At 56.1% G+C, this 18191-nt stretch overlaps 1 protein-coding gene across 1 annotated transcript in view; it reads left to right on the plus strand.

Annotated features, from left to right (window-relative positions):
* The first annotated feature begins 6368 nt into the window (after nucleotides 1-6368).
* kcnh3 (potassium voltage-gated channel, subfamily H (eag-related), member 3) overlaps nucleotides 6369-18191 on the plus strand; it is a 69288-nt gene continuing 57465 nt past the window's right edge. Inside the window, exon 1 of the mRNA XM_088930504.1 lies at nucleotides 6369-6444. Within this exon, the coding sequence (XP_088786630.1) occupies nucleotides 6369-6444 (76 nt within the window). The remainder of the gene's footprint in view (nucleotides 6445-18191) is intronic.

Consider the following 18191-nt stretch of genomic DNA (forward strand, 5'->3'; position numbering starts at 1 on the left):
ACCAGCCCAGGAGATTCCCTTCCGCTCCGGGAGGAACCTGGTGGCTCTTCTCTGGGTGGGTTCCAGAGCAGCAGTGGTTTTGAGGACATGGTGACAACGACTGTACGCAATATTCCGGAAGAGGGATGGGCCAGAGAGTTGAAGGGAGATGTGTCCTCTGAACCGTAGCGCAGTTTTTCTCACGAGTACTGCCCACCCATCTACTGTCTCTCTCACACTGTGCAACCTGAACGGTTTCAGAGAATTTCCAACATGCAGAAAGAGCTCCTGACCAACCAACTAATCAACCAATCGACCAATCAACCAATCATTTCACACCCTGCAGACCCACCCGCCTGCTGGTTTTCATTCGTGTTCATCTTCACTAGTTAATTGAAGCCTTAATTGATTGAACAAGTTGCTTGATCTGAACGTTTGGAAGTTCTTTCTGCTCAGAGGTTTGGGAATTTATTATGCACGAGATGCAATAGTTATGAGGCAACTTCCGACGTGTTTAAGAGCTGAAAACAAGCATATACAGGTCAAATTAATCCAGTTAAGGCCTCAATGGGGTAATTAAGCTCATCTGGAGCAAAGCCCAGCAGGACTGTGGGCCTCCAGCACCAGGACCTTGAAGCCCTGATATAAGGGGTATGTGGAACCTTACCAGGCACTGAGAGTCGATACACCGCTCTGCTGATTTTCAGTCTAAGAACAACATTGACCCCCCCCAAACTGACAGGGGAGCAGATCCTTTCAAAGGCACATGCACAGCTCCAGTCCTGGGGGGAGCCTGAAGGTATCTAGTTTCTTCCCACCTTAATTCACTGGAACTTGTTTGCTTAATTGGACAATTTGAAAGCTTTTGAGGAACTCGAGATTAAAGGAGAGCACATATACAGTCTCTGCCTGACAGCAACCCTAAAGGACCAGAGCAGGTCAGCCTTGACTTGAGTAAATGGTTTTTGGGTGTTGCGCACACCAGATGTCTCCCCAGTGTCATTTCAGTTCAGGGGTGTCAGATCCCGGCTTCCGGGGGACCCTTTGAGTTTTTTCCACCTGAGCTCTCAGTCGCAGAGTTTCCGGTAAATTTCCCAGGAGGTCTGAAACTTGTAGCTGCAAGATGCGTTCTGTGTGCACCTGGAGCACAGTGGCTTATCAACCGTAAAGCCCCAACATGCACAGCACGTCTCAACAAAGGCTGAGGTTTTAAAGGCCTCAGAAGAGGCAAAGGGATCTCTAGGGCAGGAATCTGGACCAGTGAAAGGAGACATGCTGCTGGGTGTCATCCAGAAACCCACTAATTCCCAGTAAAGGCCACCTGGAGCCTGTCCTGGAGCAGGGGAAGAGAGGAGGGATGGCAGCCTGCACAGGTCACCAGTCCTGTTCGGAGACCCCAGGCAGGGGGGGGGCAGGAGGGCTGTTTGGCCCCGGGCCTCACCTCACTGGTGGCCTCACCTCAGCCCAGGGTGCATGGTCCTCCACTTGAACCCTTTGTCTGCGTTTCTCGACTGGAGTCGAATTTGGATCTTCTACCACGTGCTGTGGCTCTCGACTAAAGCCCGCGGCTGTGAAGAAACGCCCCCCCTTTCAGTGCTGAACCTACCCTTCTCCAGGAGTTCCACGATGCCCTGTCTTCATCCTCCCCCGCGTCTCTCTGCGAATTACTGGGTGTCCTACACGTACAATTATGTAATCATTTTTTTTTAATTTGGATAATACATTCTACAAACTAAAAAAAAAATGACATGCCATTAAAATATTTTTTACCCCAGACACTGAGGGGCCCCATACGAGCCCTCGGAGGGCCCGACTCCAGGTGACCCACCCTGAGCGTTCGGGAAGGGGGAGGAAACCAGAGACCCTCGCAAACACTATAGGGGGACATGCAGACTCCACACAGAAGGAGCCCCCCCCCTCATTTGGATTCGAACCCAAGACCCGAGAGGCTGAGGCGCAGCAGCAGCAGGACTCGTCCTGGCGCCCTGCAGCCGGGCTCGAAAGCGCGGCGCACTTATTCGAGGAGTGTGCTTCTTCACGTAGACCAGCAGAGGGCGCTGTTGGTTCTCTTTCGGATGAAACGGAGCTCCGGAGTTCCCTTCAGGCAACAATTCTGCCAGCCGTGAACATCGAGTACTGGAGACGAAGTGTACTCTGGAGAAAGAACAGCGGCTATTTACTGCCGCCGCTCAGCCAACACTGCAGCGCCATTAATCCTCCGGCCCGCCGTCTGCGCTGCCCAGGGGTGGCCGGGCACGTTGCGCTGGACTCACTCAGCGCGAAATATATCGAGCCGTGTGACGAGTCAGTGGACACTTGCTGACAGAACAGCAGCAGGGCTATTTTTAGACCTTCATCACTGAGCCACGCAGCGCCTGGGCTTCTGAGGCGGGGAGCGAGCACCTGCACCGCGGCCCCCACTTCACTGCGAATGACGACACCCACGATGAAGGCGTCATGGAGCCAAACTGGGGCTTATCCCGCTTGGCTGAGGGCTGACCTCCCGGCCATAGAGCAAGGAGGCCAGGACCCCCGGGCAGGGTGACCCAGGGGTGTGAGGCAAGAGAGAGAGAGAGAGGGATCTCGTAGGCATTTCTAGCGTCTGGGAGAGGAATGGATTGTCAGGAGCGATTGCTCATCACTGACAGCTGAGTCTGACCGGACTGGTTGTTGTCAGCCCTCCCGAACTTTTGTTATAAACTCCATAGAGCGCTGAAAAACAGCGCATTTGAAACAATCCAGTCTCGGGAACAGAGAGTTTCTCAGTTCTGCCTTCGACTAAAGTCATAAAAACACCAGCAGAGTAATATCGCTCGTATGGCAACTTTTTAAGGTTCAACAGATTTGCCCCCCGGGCTAGTATTTCAACCACAGGCCCCATGTCGGAACAGGGGACCCACGGGGAATTTTCCCAGGGAAACAAACTCTCCTCTGCAGAACCCGGGCACCAGGGACGCCCTGCAACAGCGACCCGTCAGATCTGCGCTTCCCGGCTGATGGGGGCGCAGTGAAATCCCGGGCCGACATCTTTCAGCTGCGAGAGAAGGAGACCTCCGGTGCGTGTGACTCATCTGCGTCGGCTTCAGCCCGGTAGGCCACCCGGCCTCGCCCGTGTTTCACAGACCGCGAACAGCTCTTCTCAGCGAACGGCTCATTCGGCGGTCTGCGCAGCACTAACGCGGTGCGGCGACGTGATCGCTGAGCTCGTTTGGAACAAATCGCCTGCTGGGCCGCAGGTCACAGAGAGAGGTTTGCTGAGGTCTGTAGACACTGCTGGCTCCAGGTGTGTGTGTGTGTGGGTGGAACCAGGGTGTGAGGCGCGCCCCCCCCCCAGCTTCCTTGAAGAACTTTGCTGTGAACCATGAATGTACAGCTGGACCTGCGGGGCCGGTCGGGCCGGTCAGCTCGGACTGCAGCCGGTACCGAGCGGACCCGGCCCGCCGCCTGTCTCTCTGAAGAAGCCAGGCTGACGGCTTCAAGAACGTGGTGCTGAAAGCGCACCCTAGGACCCTGTGTGGGAGACGAAGAGACGCTTTAAAGAACATCAGATTTATCTTTGCGTCGCAGAAACATTGCAAAGCCGCTGAACATCGCCGGGCTAACGACTTTATCGATCAGTCCCTTTTTTTCAGCGGTGGGTGGTACCTTTGTTCTGAAAACACATCACATCAATGAACCAGCTCATCCGGTGAATCCGCAAGACTTGACTGGTCTGTGATGCACTGATACAGGTCTACTCACAGCTAGAAACTCCGCCTTAAAATAATTTAAACAAACAGGCGAGTGCTGCTCTTCGCTGTTATGCGACGCTAAACGCTTCTGTGAATTGTTATGCGAGCGTCACCAGGCGAACGGTGGTGCAGCTCACACAAAAAATGCCATTTATGTTGCATTATTAATACGCATTTTCATTTGCGCCACGACCCTTCGAGCGATTGGAGATACAAGTACCTACTGCCACGACCGGGATGCGCACATCATCGACACGGCTGTGACTGGCTTTTCGAAAGAGCGAGAGCCCCTTGCCCTGTGCCCTGTGCCCTGTGCGCTGTGCGCTGTGCTAGCAGCGCGGTGACTGTGTGTATCCGGAGATAACCTGCAGCCCGGTTATCAGCCCGCGCCTGGCTCGCAGGTGCGCAGCTCTCAGCGCGCGGCAGGTGCGCGAGCTCTCCCGCAGCGCGAGGGCACCGGCTCGAGGCAGCAGCTAGGCTCGTGGAGCCTTTATCTCGGAAATAAAAAAACAAAACAAAACAAAACAAACATCAGTAAAAAAGAAAAACACAGACGCATACGCGTAGGGACCAGTAAAGAAGAGAATGGAGTATGGAAAACGGTGTTCTTCGAACGCATTGTCGGGGTTTTAAATTCAATACAGGCTACATCATATATAATATAATATATCATATTGGCTGACGGGGACGCTATGCTGTACAAAGGCGCCGTCCTTCAGTCCTTACATGAGATGTAAAACCGAGGTCCTGACTCTCTGTGTTTCTCGAGAAGAGTAGGGGTGTTCCCGTGGTGTCCTGGCCAGATTTCCCCCTGGCCTTTACCAGTCATGGCCTCCTAATAATCCCCATCTCTGAACTGGCTTCATCACCCTGCTCTCCTCCCCACTGAGAGCTGGTGTGTGGGGAGTGTACTGGTGCACTAAGGCTGCCGTCGCATCATCCAGGTGGGGCTGCACACTGGTGGTGGTGGAGGGGGATCCCCATTACCTGTAAAGCGCTTTGAGTGGAGTGTCCAGAAAAGCGCTATAGAAGTGTAAGGGATTATTATGATTATGATTATTATGATTATGATGATTATTATTATTAGTGGTAGTAGTAGTAAAAATAATCACTTCATGTATGGTGATTACGATGTGGCTAAGGGGAATTCTGATCTCATCACGTTGGCCATTTCGAGAACTCTTTCTCGCCAGTGCTCCACCGCCTTCTTACAGACTGGGCTGCTGCCAGCGGTGGTTTGCAGGGCCGGAGGACGCGTGAGGCGTGATTGAACGAGTTTCAATCTTCCGCTGGTTAGCTCCCGGCGAGAGCCCTTCCTTGTCGTCTTCACTCGAACGCGCTTGGTTTGGATTCGGTGGTGTAGGAGTTATCGTGTGAGCTGCAGAGGCTGACACGTACGGATGCTGGGGACGGATTTGATTATGGCACCGTTTCGTGCCAGATTGAGTTTACACTCCCTGGAAACACGATAATAAAGCCACACGTGGCAAGCGCGGCGGGGCTACCCGGACAATTATCCTCCAGGGTGTCGAGTTTCCCCTGCCTGCCTGCTGTAAGGACGTAACCAGTTTAAACCGCAGCAAATTTCAAATGAAATTACCGAGGCACATAAAGTCAGCAGTAGGCAGGCTCGCATTACCTCGTAAGCCCGGAGGACGTTTCATGCAGTAATCTGTTTGAGTTGTTTAAAAAAACAAAACACGCCGTTAAGTCCACAGGATGCAGTCTCTTCCGAAGGGGCTGTAGAATAGGTGCGCGTCGGGTTGTGATTTATGAACACTGTAATCAAAATGGCTTTTAACGTGGAGCGTTAATTGTAGAAGCTGGAAGCGCGGGCGCGCCTGCGTTCAACGTAGAGCCCGGGCGAGACTCAATTCGCATCTTTCAATTTCACTTCGGGTAAAAACCCGGTCCGCGGTCCCAACCTCTTTCATAGCGCAGCAGGACGCGCACTTTCGGAAAAGTACTCCGCCTGTAGTAGGAGGAGGCGCGTGCGAGCGATTGTGCGAGCGAGCGACCGCACCTGGGGTCGCGCTCCGAGGATCCGCCCTCGAGCGAAGCCCCCCGAGAGACCACGTGACGCGACATCTGCTGGAGGTAGCAACTCGGAGAAACCAGGCAACACGAGTCGCCGAGGAAGAGCAGCGAGTCGGCGAGGGAGGGGCGAGAGGAGGGGAGCTCCGAGAGAGCAGAGCGCGAGGCGAGAGCACCGCACAGCCTCGCGCCGAGCAGCAGCGCAGCCGCTCAGACCGCAGCAGCCGCCGCGCGACCCTGGGCAGCGCCCGTGACCCGCGGTGCACCTGCCACACGTGCGTCTGTCCCCGCCGGTGCCCGGGTCCGGCTCCGGCGAACTTGCGAGCAACTTCGCTTCTCGCTGACTCGGCCGGCTGGCTGGCTGGCCGGCGGTCCGTCCGCCCGCCCCCGCCTGCAGCCGGGGCTCGGTTCGGGGTCCCGGTCGGGCATGCCCGTTTCCCCTTGAAGGATACGGTCCCCCCTCCGGCCCGGAAAGTGGAGCAACGCGTGTCTCGGATCGGCGCGCTCCTCCAGGGGCTGGGGTGCGCGCCCGGTACATCCCGCTTCCTGCCCGGCTTCGGGTCCGAGCCCGAGTCCAGTGCCCCGGGGCGGCGAGGCCGGAGAGCCCAGTCCACCCGGACCAGGATGCCGGTCATGAAGGGACTCTTGGCCCCGCAGAACACCTTCTTGGACACGATTGCCACGCGCTTTGATGGCACTCGTAAGTACCCCTTTCACAGGGCATTTATTTTACCCCCCCATCCCATTTCCACCCCACCCCCCTGTGCCGCTCTCCTTGCTCTGCTGTCTCTCCCCGGTAACAATGCAAAGACCGCACGAGCTGCTTCCCGCTGTGTGTGTGTGTGTGTGTTAGTGCAATAACACGCAGGGCTGTGGCGGGGCCGCTTCCACGCCGTGCAGCAGGAGGAGTCCGGTGCCTGTCGTCCTGTCGTGAATTTCTGACAGGCGGGAGCAGCTGCAGGGTTTGGACAGCTCCCGTACCTCACTGCGCGCCGGGCACAGGTAAAACCACAACAGGAGGAGCTCAGGGGAATGAGCAGCCCGATCCACAAACGCGAGTTGTTTTGTGTACTATTTTTGTGTAGATGTGTGTGAGAAATAACCACGTTTTAAAGCTTGACTCTAACCCCCCCCCCTCCCACACACACACACACACGCACGCCGGCTATAGATGGGGTATTGTTGTACAGAAGTGTTTCAGAATAAGCGGCAGGCTGGGTTTCCTCGGCTGACCGGACTGATCCGGGCTGAGCTCTGCCGCGGCCGGGCAGGACTGAGTTGTGACACGTGATGAACCGGGGCTCTGCGCTCTCGAGCGGGACTCGGCTGATTGAGAGGTGTTGCACAAGAGTAAAGACGTGGGGAGGTGTGTGTGTGTGTGTTTTTCTTTATTCCCTGCTGGCCTGCGGGTGACACGGAGAACAATAGGCCCGCTCGCGGTCACGCGGGACTGACCCCGCTCCTGGCGCGCGCCAGCTGGCTGTGTTCGGAGCGCCCGTGCATGACGGAGCGTCGTCTCGCAGACGTTTCAGCAACTGCACACACACACACACAAAAGGAGCGATCAAACAGATGCACTTCGCCGTAAAACAAGGGAGGTGTCCGCAGACGACCTCAGTGCACATGTAAACCGAGCACCGAGCGTCAGCAGAAATGCCACATGCCCCTTAAAAACAGTGAAGACTGCGTTGTCTTCAGGGGGGGACAGGGGGGGACGCTGCAGCACAGACTGGGGTTAATGCGCTCGCGTTGTGGTGTAGGGTGTGGGGGAGGGGATCTGGCCGTGGGGTCCCTCTGTAGTATCTCTGGAGGTCTCAGCTGAATGTTGCTGAACACCAGTTTCCGAGTCAGGCGAACGTCTACGAGATAAAGCCCTTGATTGTGTTGTATCCGGATTGCGGCAGTGTCGCGCGGAGATTCCGAGCCAGGTGAAGCCCGGAGACCGGCTTGACAACGGACCCGGACTGAGAATCGCGCTGCCCCGTGTTTGTGACTGGAGCCGGCGCCCGCAGGCTGCTGGGCCAGCACCGCCTCCCTATAGAAAAGTTCAATTCTGTCTCCTTGCTCAAGGTGCGTTTAACCATGGCGACCAGCTCACGTCAGAGAAGTTGCAAACCGCCTAGTCTGATCGGTAGCTAGTAGTTAATTGATCTGATCATCTCATCCAGCCGTTCCCGGGGAGTTAGTCAGCGTGGCGGCTTCAATAACGTGTCCGGGTAGCTTGTTCCATCCCCCCGCCACTGTTTGGGTACAGACCTCGGCCTCCTGTATTCGGTTTTGAGAAGCACTCCCACGCAGTTTCCGCACGGACATTTCACGGATCACCCAGAAACTCGCGCAAACCCCGCTTTTCGGGGCTAGGTTCGACGTCACGAATTTAACAGCAAGATTCCGAGAACATAAATGATAAAGATCCGAGCTGAACCCTCGGAATTCGGCGCTGGCGGCGAGCCTGCTTTGGACTGAGCAGTAAGACAACAATGATAATGATTATAATAATAATAAGAAGAATAAGAAGAAGAACCTTATTTTATAGCGCCTTTAAAGGTGGCTTCTCAAAGCGCTTTACAGGATGACAACAACAATAAATAAAAAGAATACACAAGACAAACATACAATTACAACACACAGAGGAGACCGGGGAGCGTGGTACTCAGTACAGTAGGAGCAGATGAGCAGATGGACATACAGGACCAGACATAGAAGCTGGCACGACTGCAATATCCACGGAATGCGCGTTTCTTATCAAATGTTGAGAATGCTTCCCACAAGGTGCAAATATCCCGGGAGAGCAGATAGCACATAGCGACGGCGGAGAGGGGCAGACCTGCAGACAGGATAAAGCCGTTTTTTCATTCCGGAGTTGGGCTCTAAAATGCATCGCTAGCACGCGCACGGGTACTTTGGTACCTCACATGAGCTTTGGGCGCTAAAAGCGAAGAAGATGACAACTTATTTGTGCTTACCATGAAGTCACATTTCATGTGCGACGCGGTGACCAAGAGCGGTAACAGCAGTCCAGCTCGGTCGCTGGTGCGTTTCGGCCGGCGGGGGAGGTGGAAAGGGTTCGGGTTCGGGGTTGTGTGTTTCTGGAAGCGGCTCCGGAGAGTCAGCCCCCCCCCGGGTCAGGCAGAGGGGGTAGCGCGTCCTCCCTCCCGCACAGTAACACGGCACTGAGCCTCGCAGCCGGGGGGGGGGGGGGGGCTTATTCCGGGAGGCGCAGGGCCGCCTGCGACACAGGAAGACGGCCGTTGTAGTTTCGCTCCGTCTTCAGATGTTTACAAGCGCCCCTAGACTTTGTCTTCACGAAGGAATTGACACATAAAATGAAGGTTCAACTGCAGTAGGCCGCAGCGCATGTACACTGATCATTACTGATTCACCTCCCGGGGTCTGTGGTTCTGTGGTTCTGAGAAGGCTTGTGCTTCGGTGGGCTTGTGGTGTGGTGCGGTAGGCCCGGCTCTATGAACACACAGAAGGGTGTAAGGAGAATATTCTTTCACTTGTTCACCGCTGAAACAAAGCCACGGGCGTGCAGTGTGAACGAGGAGCTCGAGATCAGGAGTTCCTGGGGACCTGTCGTGTCGCGACATGGTTCTCAGTCTCGCTCGGCGGCTGTGTCGCGATATGGGCCGTCGTCTCGCCGAGCTGGCAGCCCACGAGCGAGGGAGACGTGTCCCGCTTCTCGTAGGCTTCGTGCCAAGTGGATTCTTTCTCGCGCGACTGCTGCGGTGCACGGCTGGTGGCAGAATCACACGATGGATCACGGTGTCGGGAGTCACGTGGAGCCCGTCCACACCGTCTTCACGCGCGGGCATCCGCACCGGCTCGCGGTGCTGCGATCCCTGCACGAGCCTGTTCTGCCAGGAGCACGGGGCCGCACAAGTGTGCACGAGCTCGTCGCCTTGCACTCCATCTCTGTTACCCGCAGCCCACAGGCCTGACGCATGATGTCTTGGCACACCGTTCCGCCTAAAAATAATACGAATAAAAAATTCAGATTCTGTGGGCTCAACCACCTCAGTCGCGTACTGATTTTTAGTCATATTAAAATTCATTCCGGGCGATCTGTAACATTCACAGCACACTTAACGAATCCCAGAATTCGGATTGCACGCTGACTTAATTATAGGCCTGAGGCAATTTAAGTGCAGTCTTTATAATTAACACGCGTGGATGTTTTAAAATTCTTCTCGGCCTGTCGGGCTGTCAGAGCGCGCGGCACTCGCAGAACCTTTCCTCAGGCCGGGGGGGGGGGGGGGGGGGCAGCGCGAGCGCCGAACCTGCGGGGCCGCAGGGCCTCGCGCGTCAGTTAGGGGCACGAGGGCACGAGCCGCGCGCCTCGGCTTCGCCAGGTATTCAGAAAAACTGGAAATGGAGGAGACAGCTTCTAAAATAAGCATAAAATAATCGTTAAATAAAAATCTATTTTCCAGCACTGTCCCCGGAGTTGTTGGTATTGATTATTTACCGGAGAAAACAAAGATAAAAGCTAGCTTTACTTGCTTGGTTCTCTTTCTGGAAGCACTGTTCTGGACGGCGGAAGTTAGCACGCCTTTGTCTGCGCTTGTGTGGTTTTGACTTGGGGAGAGAGCTGCCGTGGTGACTGTTTGATGGACTAGCAGGTAAATCCCGTGTGTTTTCGGGCTCAGAGTGTGTCAGACCTCCCAGACGATGGCACCCGACTCCTGATGAGCTGTCTGTCCTCAGGCCCGAGATGTGGACGGGTTCTCCACACGGCCGGGACCCACAGTGCCTTCACGGACAGCTGCTTGGCGCCCGGCTCCGCGTCACTGAGCGCCAGGTCAGAGCGACGCCGGTACCTCGCTGCTCGTCTGCTCCCCGACACGGGCGGCTACACCCGTGACAGGCGCGCGGCGGCCGGCTTCACCCGTGACAGGCGCGCCTGCGCCGAATAAAGACGCGAGAGCGCAGGAGAGGTCACAGGGGCTGCGGGACCCGGCGCGCCCCTCTCTCCGGTGGCTCAGCATCGGCGCCACGACCCGGCACTAAGTTCCACTCACGGGCCGGGCCCCCACTGTCTTAAATCCCACCGGGTCCCCTGCTCCGCTGATGACACAAGGGCTCGAACCCGGCTCGGCTCCGGGTTCTGGTGCTGGGCGGCTGCCTTCTCCGCCTCTCCCCCACGGTCTGGACGGTACACTCCCGCAGCTCCGCGAAGCCAACCCTGTGGGATTTAATCTCGTCTCCAAAGGCTGCTCGAGTTCCTTTCGCCCTGTCTGCGTGTCGAGTAGTAACTCCCACCTTCCCTGCAAATATCCCGAAAGCCATTTCTCCCCCCTCCCCGAATGTCCTGAAGCCGAGAGAAGTGTGTGGGGAGGAACAGAACAAAACAACGACGCGCAACGTAAAATCAATGAACTCCTTTTAAGCCCACACATCCAGCAGAGCAGGCTGCGCGTCGTTATTTCTGACACGCTGCCTCTCCAGACGCGTTTGCGCAGGACGTGTCTGTTCCCGCTCCTGTTCATCGTTGGCCCGGGAGCTGAGCGTTAGTAGAGGCGACACGACACGTCAATGACTCGGAGTCCATCGGCGGGGCTGGGGGAAGACGGGTCAGCTCGGAACGGCCCCTGGCGGCCGGAGAGGTGGAGTCTGAGGACAGGGCGACCCCGCTTCCCCACCGCGCGCTGCAACGGAAGAGGTTATCCTCAACAGCCGCTGGTGGGATTTGCTGGTTTGGGATTTACAGCGAAGGACGGGGATGAGACACACGACGTACACCGAACGCACTTCAACAGGACAGAAGACAAACGCTCATTCATATGGAAACAGCTTCCCGTGTGGCCGCATGATCCTACAGTGGAGTTGAGCGTCGTGGGAAAGCAGCCGGGCCTGACGCGGGCAGCCCTCGAGAGGAAGGATTTGGAGCGTTTTCCAGAAGGGAGGAGATGGGGGAGATGATGCGCTGGGCGAGAGGGGTCTGAGATGATTTTCTTGGCACGACTTGGGTGCGCGGCATGAATAGAGAGACGAAATGGAAGGGAGATCGCAGCCAACGGCGTCTCCGGGTTCAATTTAACCTCCTTGAAAGCTTCACGGCACTCCCGGTAAAGGGCGGGAGGCTGGAGCGGTGTCTACACGGGCGTAAGCTGTCGCTCAGGACAGGTCCGCTTTCCCTCCGCCTCAGGCTTGTGGGTGACGGCACCGCCCGCACTGGCCGTCAGGACCGCCGGTCGACAGCGGAGACACGCGGAGGGGCCGGGGCCGGGCGAGGCTCGCTCACGCGCTCCGGGCGCGGGCCGCAGAGCCGTTCAACACCGGCGAGCGTGCAGGACGCCGCTGGGTGGACTCCCAGTCTTCGGTAGCGGACACCTGAGGGTTTCCTACTTGGCCAGGACAGGCAACTGTCATCCATGTAACAGCGTGATTAGGAGCTGCACGACGTGTCTATGGGGTTCACTAGCAACGCTTTACCAGACATCAGACACAGAATATTAATGGCTCACTGTTAGAAACGCAATTGTGAGACTGCAACGTCCTTGTAGTACCTGAGGTGTGTGGCTTTTATTCCGCGCCTGATTTATAACCTGCGATGCTAAACGCCGAGAGTGCAGCCCCCCTCGAGACGTGCTACGGAGTGTCACCCTTTTGAAAAGTGCTATTGATCTGTATTGATTTTTCCACCACCTCACCCCGTGCTCCAGAACCGCGACTGTATTCCTCGACCCGGCGTGGAAAGTTGCCGGAACAGCAGGTGCTTCCTGGATACACTGTAAAAGGGACTAACTAAGCAAGGCTGTGTTTTCAGTATTTTGAAAGAGCCGAAGGGTCTTTCTGCGGCCACGTACCCGAGGGACAGACTTGACCTCACGCCTGGACGGCCCGATCGGTCTGAGGCGGACAGCAGAGGGACAGCTGACGGAGACCGAGCGATGTGAGCGCCACAGCCTCGGTCGCTGTCGCGGAAACGTCAAGCTGTGAAGTATGAGCAGCGGTGGGGAAGAGAATTAAACATTTCGAGCACGGGAGGCCGAGGAGAAACCGGCGTGCCTGCAGCGTTTCCCTGAAAGCGGTTTGAAGGGTCGCTGACGCGCTGACGCTGACGCTCCGGCGAGCGCGGGCGCCGGTGAAGTCAATGGAGACCGGTCAACGTCACGGCAGCTCTCATCTTAAAAAGTGTTCTGTTTTTTTTTTAGAAAATCGGTGTCTCGAAACTTTTCACCCCCCTGCGGATTGACCGTACTCTGTTTTCAATGCGAAAAGAAACCTTCTAAACCCTTTTTTTTTCTGGACGATTAAATAGAATGCCTCTGGTAAGGATAGCGACAAAGGTGCCATCGGCTTCTTGACTGGGGACAGTCGTTTGAGTGGCAGCTCCGCGACTCCTTAACCATCACGGAAACACGAGATTCAGACGCGGAGGAGCGGTCTTTTTAATTGAAATTTTAATACACAGAAAAGAAAATTGAACAAGCACGGGTCTCCCCGTGACTATACAGAGACATTAAATGAGCAAAGCTGAACAACAAATCGGCCAAAGAACATGAAGATTACGTTGGGGGGGGGGGTCACATCAGATAATAAGCTAGATATTTTTAAAGAATCTGAGAACAACTTTAATAAATTGGTCAATTCTTGGAGGCACACCAGCACTTTTCCACACATGTCTATAACATTTTCGTCTGTGCTGCTTGGGCTCCAGGGCGGATGCGGGCCCAGGCCTTAAGCACTGGACTTCCTGTTTCCTCCTGCGCCTTCCCAGCAGCCTCGGCGCCAGGGCCTGGATCACAGCAAAGCGCCGACTGTCCCATAATCCCCTTCCCCTCGTGCCAGATCCCCCATTCTGGACCTCTGGAGCTTTGTGTTCTGCTGGACAATCCGTCCCTCGGTTTTCTCTCAGTGGGTAGGGATCAGGTACAGGTTTATTCCGCGCTGAAAGGAGACTCAACGTTTCGGCTCTGGAGCCGTCGCACCCGTGAGGAGACTTGACCCCATGTGTGTGTGTGTGTGTATGGTTGCTCTCTACAACAGCGGCCTTGTCAGGCGGGTCACTCCAGCACCAGGAGGCCTGTTCGACACCAGGGCCATGTCAATACTCGTGCCAAGCAGATGGATGGGCTGACGGGAAGGAGGGATGGATTCTTGGATGGCTCACACCTGCACGCGCAGCTGTTGTAAGGATGACGAGCAGCAGTCAGAGGTGAACGGAATCGATTCGGTTATGGAAGCCCGGTACAACGCTTCTCGCCCAGAGCGCAGGCCCCCTTTCACGCCCAGTGTACCCAGCTCCCCAAGTCCGCTAGTTCATGAATACTTCATTGATCTCCTGTATTCATTTGCTGTTCCTGATCGGTCCTGCCCCCAGGCACTGCCAAGGCCGTTGAACGGATGCAGCGCTCAGTAACACCGAAGCAGACCTACAGTAAACGGTAATACACAGGTTCAATACTTTACTGCCATAACAGCTAGTTGCCCGGCATTTGGTTTGTCGAGCTCATACAATTTAAAGGCGCACCTGCGCGCTCCTAACACTCAGACCAAATACAGCTGAGCCGCGCAAAAAAAAAAACCTTCGTACATGTGCCTGCAGATCACGTACCGGAATACGGAGAATTCCTCCGTCTCTCAGGTCTTTGAGCGGGACGGCTCCCCCCGGGAGACCAGGCGCGGGCGCGTGTTTGTGAAACGGCAGGAAAACCAGGCTCGGACGACCTGCCCGTGGGAGACACGCCTCCGCCGTCAGGTCAACCCGCAGCTCGTGGCGCTCAGTCAGAGTAGCGATAACACGGCGCCCTCCGGAAACCGGCGGGCTGGCCCGAGAGCCCACGAAGAGGCAGCAGGAGCCGCTCTGTAACACTGTGCACCTGACTCCGCTGGGCGTGGGAGCCCCGCTACACGGCAGGCGGGGCCTCGGCGGCCTTCTGTAAGGCGACGGCAGGTGCTCTGGCCCGGCGCCTCGCCTGGAGTCCATTTGCACAGGCGGACATCGGGTCGCGCCGGGAAACATTTACTTGTGCGCTTCTTCTCAATTTGTATCAATTCTTGCAGCATTTGAAACGTGAAACGGGGCTCACACTGCTAGGCGCGCTGGGGGGTGGTATTTGCCCGTACTTCACTTGCTCTTCTCGTTGAGCGTTTCTGCTCAGCCCCAGAGGATCCGCACAGACTCTGCAGGAAGGGTTAGTGCTGAGCTGCGGTGTCATATCTGCACCTCGTACACGACAGCTGCTTCGTCGGCCGCCTGTAGCCCTCTCTCGGATGAGCGACCTGACAGGGATCGGATCCGCCCGCTTGTAAATGTCTCGCCCTGGTTTAGTGGCGCGGGGCGGTGGGAGAGTCATCGGCCGCGTCTCTCCGTCGCGTCGCGTCCCGGGCAGCCGTTAAAGGTCAGGCGGGTCCAGCCCACTGGGCCCAGGCCTGCGGGGCAGAACCGAGCCGGAGCCAGGGTTCCTCGCGCCTTGCCCCCGCAGGACGACTCCGGATGGACCTCCGCTTTAACCTTTGCGTGCCTCGCCAAGCTGAGCGGAGTCACGCGTGACAAAAGCTGCTGAAATCCCCCCGGAAAAGAGTTCGCTTCCGTCGTCAAGAACGGCTTTTCTCCCCCGGGTCGCGCACTCTGTGTGAAATGTGTTGGGTCGCCACACGCGGTTCGCAATAAACCTTCTGGGCTCCCAAGCTTAGTTATTCAGGATTAATGGTAAGTTTAAGTACTGCAGCAATCCTACCTGCGCGCTGGCCTCGTACTCCAGAAATGAGGCAATAAAAAATCGTTACAGGTCACTGAGTATACCTCACGTACAGGAGGGGGCTCATTCAGTCTCCCAGCGGCCCCACTGCACAGCCCAGCAGCGGGAGGAGAGAGAAACTGCTGCCCCAGCAGGGGAAACGGGGGACTCTAGGAACAACGGGCTGCAAGGGGCCGGAGTGGGGAGGTCACACCCCTCTTGTTTGGGACCGTAAGCGACCAGGCAGTCGGGACCTCGGCAAGCGCCTCTCGCGGCGCCTCGTCGTGCCCCTGGTCACCTCGGAGGGGCAGTGGTGTGACAGAGCGCCACCTGCTGGAACACCGGTACCGCTGGTTTGCAGGGACCTGGCCCTCCCCGGGGGTCTCTCGTCCCAGTCCCGTCCCTGGCACTCAGGCTGTGAGCTGGTAACGGCGCTTCTCACAGGAGCAGACGGGAGCTGACCAACAGGAGGAGGGCATGGGGCCCATCTTGCCCGCGACGCGGCTCGGGGCCCAGAGATCTGAGGATCTGAGGATCCCTTTCCTGCCAGGGTGGGCAGGGGGGGGATCTGAATCTACCGGATCCCTGCGGACGGGCGCGAGGCTCGGCCCTTTCTGAGGCCACTCTGCGCTGCTGTGGGCTGAGTGGGCAGTGCAGTATTGCCGGAGAGGGCGCGATGGAGAGAGAGAACAGGAGACCCTGAGCCCCTGGGCTGCACGTCCACGCCAGTGTCTCAGGAGCCCCCCGGCGCCCCCTGAAAGGACTGGATTACTGGGGAGAAGCAGTGGCTCCGGACCGGCCCTGCCCTGACAGGATTCTGCCCTCGCTGTCCCTCTTCCGAACAGGAGCAGTGAATCGTCCCGGGCGTCTCCTGTGCTCCCGGGACTCCCGGTTTTCCCTGGGTCGCGTCAGGGAACATTGTGTCCGAGCCCGGCCTGGTCTCGGAGAGCCGGACTCCCCCTGTGCCGGCGCCGGAGGGTACTCTCGGATACAGCGCCGGCTGCGGCCTTTTCCGTCATCTTCGGCTTTCGGAATTCGCAGCCTCGGGGAGCCTCGCCTGCCTCCCGGAGAGGACAGAGATGGAAGAGGAGCCTGGGAGAGCCCTGATGCCTGTCCCGCTGGGTGAAGGCGAGAGTGTGTCTACGTGCATGCCACAGTCGGGAGTAAGCTGGAGAAAGTCGAGCTCTTTTTGCCGGAGGCAGACAGGCTGTTGGGAAACAATTCAAACCCAACATTAAATATTTATGGCAGTAAATCAAGGGGAGGCTTTCAGAGGCTGTAGCGTCCTTAACAAGCCCGCGTCCCGGCCGCTTCTATTTGCATTCATGAATCACAATGTGGACTCGTCCTCCCTGGGCTGCCTTTCAGGATGGAGGGGGTGAGGGAGTGACCGGCCAGCTCTGGGGCTGTTCGCAGTAAAAAAGGACTCGCCTACAGAGGGAAACTCCAGTGCTGTTCTGGGGGACAGGAGCGCTTGATCTGCTTGACAAAGTACGGACACGCTGCTGCTGAAGGTCCTGTCGCTATTCCACCCTTCAATCGATCCCCCCCGAAAAAAAAAAGACATTGAAGTATCCTTACTTCCGTGCAGTTCGCTGTTTTTCCATCTTTTCCACTGGTTCATCCATAGGCCAGAGTGTCTAATTCAATGTATATTGAGCAGAAGTCTTCTTCGCTGGCACTTATCAGACCCATACTGGCATAATGTCGCACGTTTACATTTTCAAGTATTGTCCTACACCCTGAGCCTCACAGCACACCTCAACTGTAAATAAGCCAGCTTCTCTGCCGTTGGAAGTCCTGGGAATGACCGACACCCTAACAGTCTGTGAGGTCCCTTCTTTACACAAAGGGTGGTGGGAGCGTGGAACAGACTGCCCATCCATGCTACTGGAGCCAATTCCCTGGCTTCCTTCAAGAAACAGCTGGATGAGATTCTCAGGTTGATGAGTTACTCGCTACCAAGCAAGGCTAGATTGGCTGAAAAGCCTCGTCTTGCTTGTCATGTGTCATGTCACGTGTCATGTGTTCATGATCACTGAGAATCCCGCTATGGAAAGGGCCCGGAGTTCCCCACAGGCTGCAGCTAAAGCCAGTTGCGACAGCGATGTCGAATCTCCTGAGGAGGGAAGGGAGAAACCAGCCCGGTTCTGCCCCTCCCTTCTGCTTCCCACCAGAGCACCAGGGATTCAAGTCCCTAAACCAGCCAGAAGGAAAAAGATATTCCCATTGGCCTAGTCACAGTTCAGAAACTGTATGATGGTCTCTTGCTAAGGAAAGACAAGGAGATTCTTGCTCTTCTAATTCTGCCCTCCTTACTGTCCTCCAAGCCCGTCTACATTGTATGGGTGACAGGCCCTTCTCCTGTTATGCCCCCAAGCTCTGGAACTCTCTCTCCCCAAGGATATCAGAGAGTCACCTTCTCTAAACTCCTTCAAATCCAGACTCAAAACCCTCCTCTTAAAGTAAAAAACCTTTACTGAACTGGCTCCATTCTTCACCCCTCTGCTTTTCTTAGTACCACCATCCACGGTCTCCTCTGTATATTGTAATTGTGTTGTATCTTGTGTATCCTTCTTATTTATTGTCGTTGTCATCCTGTAAAGCGCTTTGAGAAGCCACCTTTAAAGGCGCTATATAAAATAAAGTTTTTTATTATTATTATTATAGATTGTTTGAGATACAGTTTATGGCAGGGACAAACATAGACACAAATTCTCCGTTACATCCTTCCAGAGCAAATTGCAGATGAGTTTGT

This window comes from Atractosteus spatula, chromosome 13, assembly GCF_055471065.1.
Source record: "Atractosteus spatula isolate fAtrSpa1 chromosome 13, fAtrSpa1.hap1, whole genome shotgun sequence".
NCBI lineage: Eukaryota > Metazoa > Chordata > Actinopteri > Semionotiformes > Lepisosteidae > Atractosteus > Atractosteus spatula.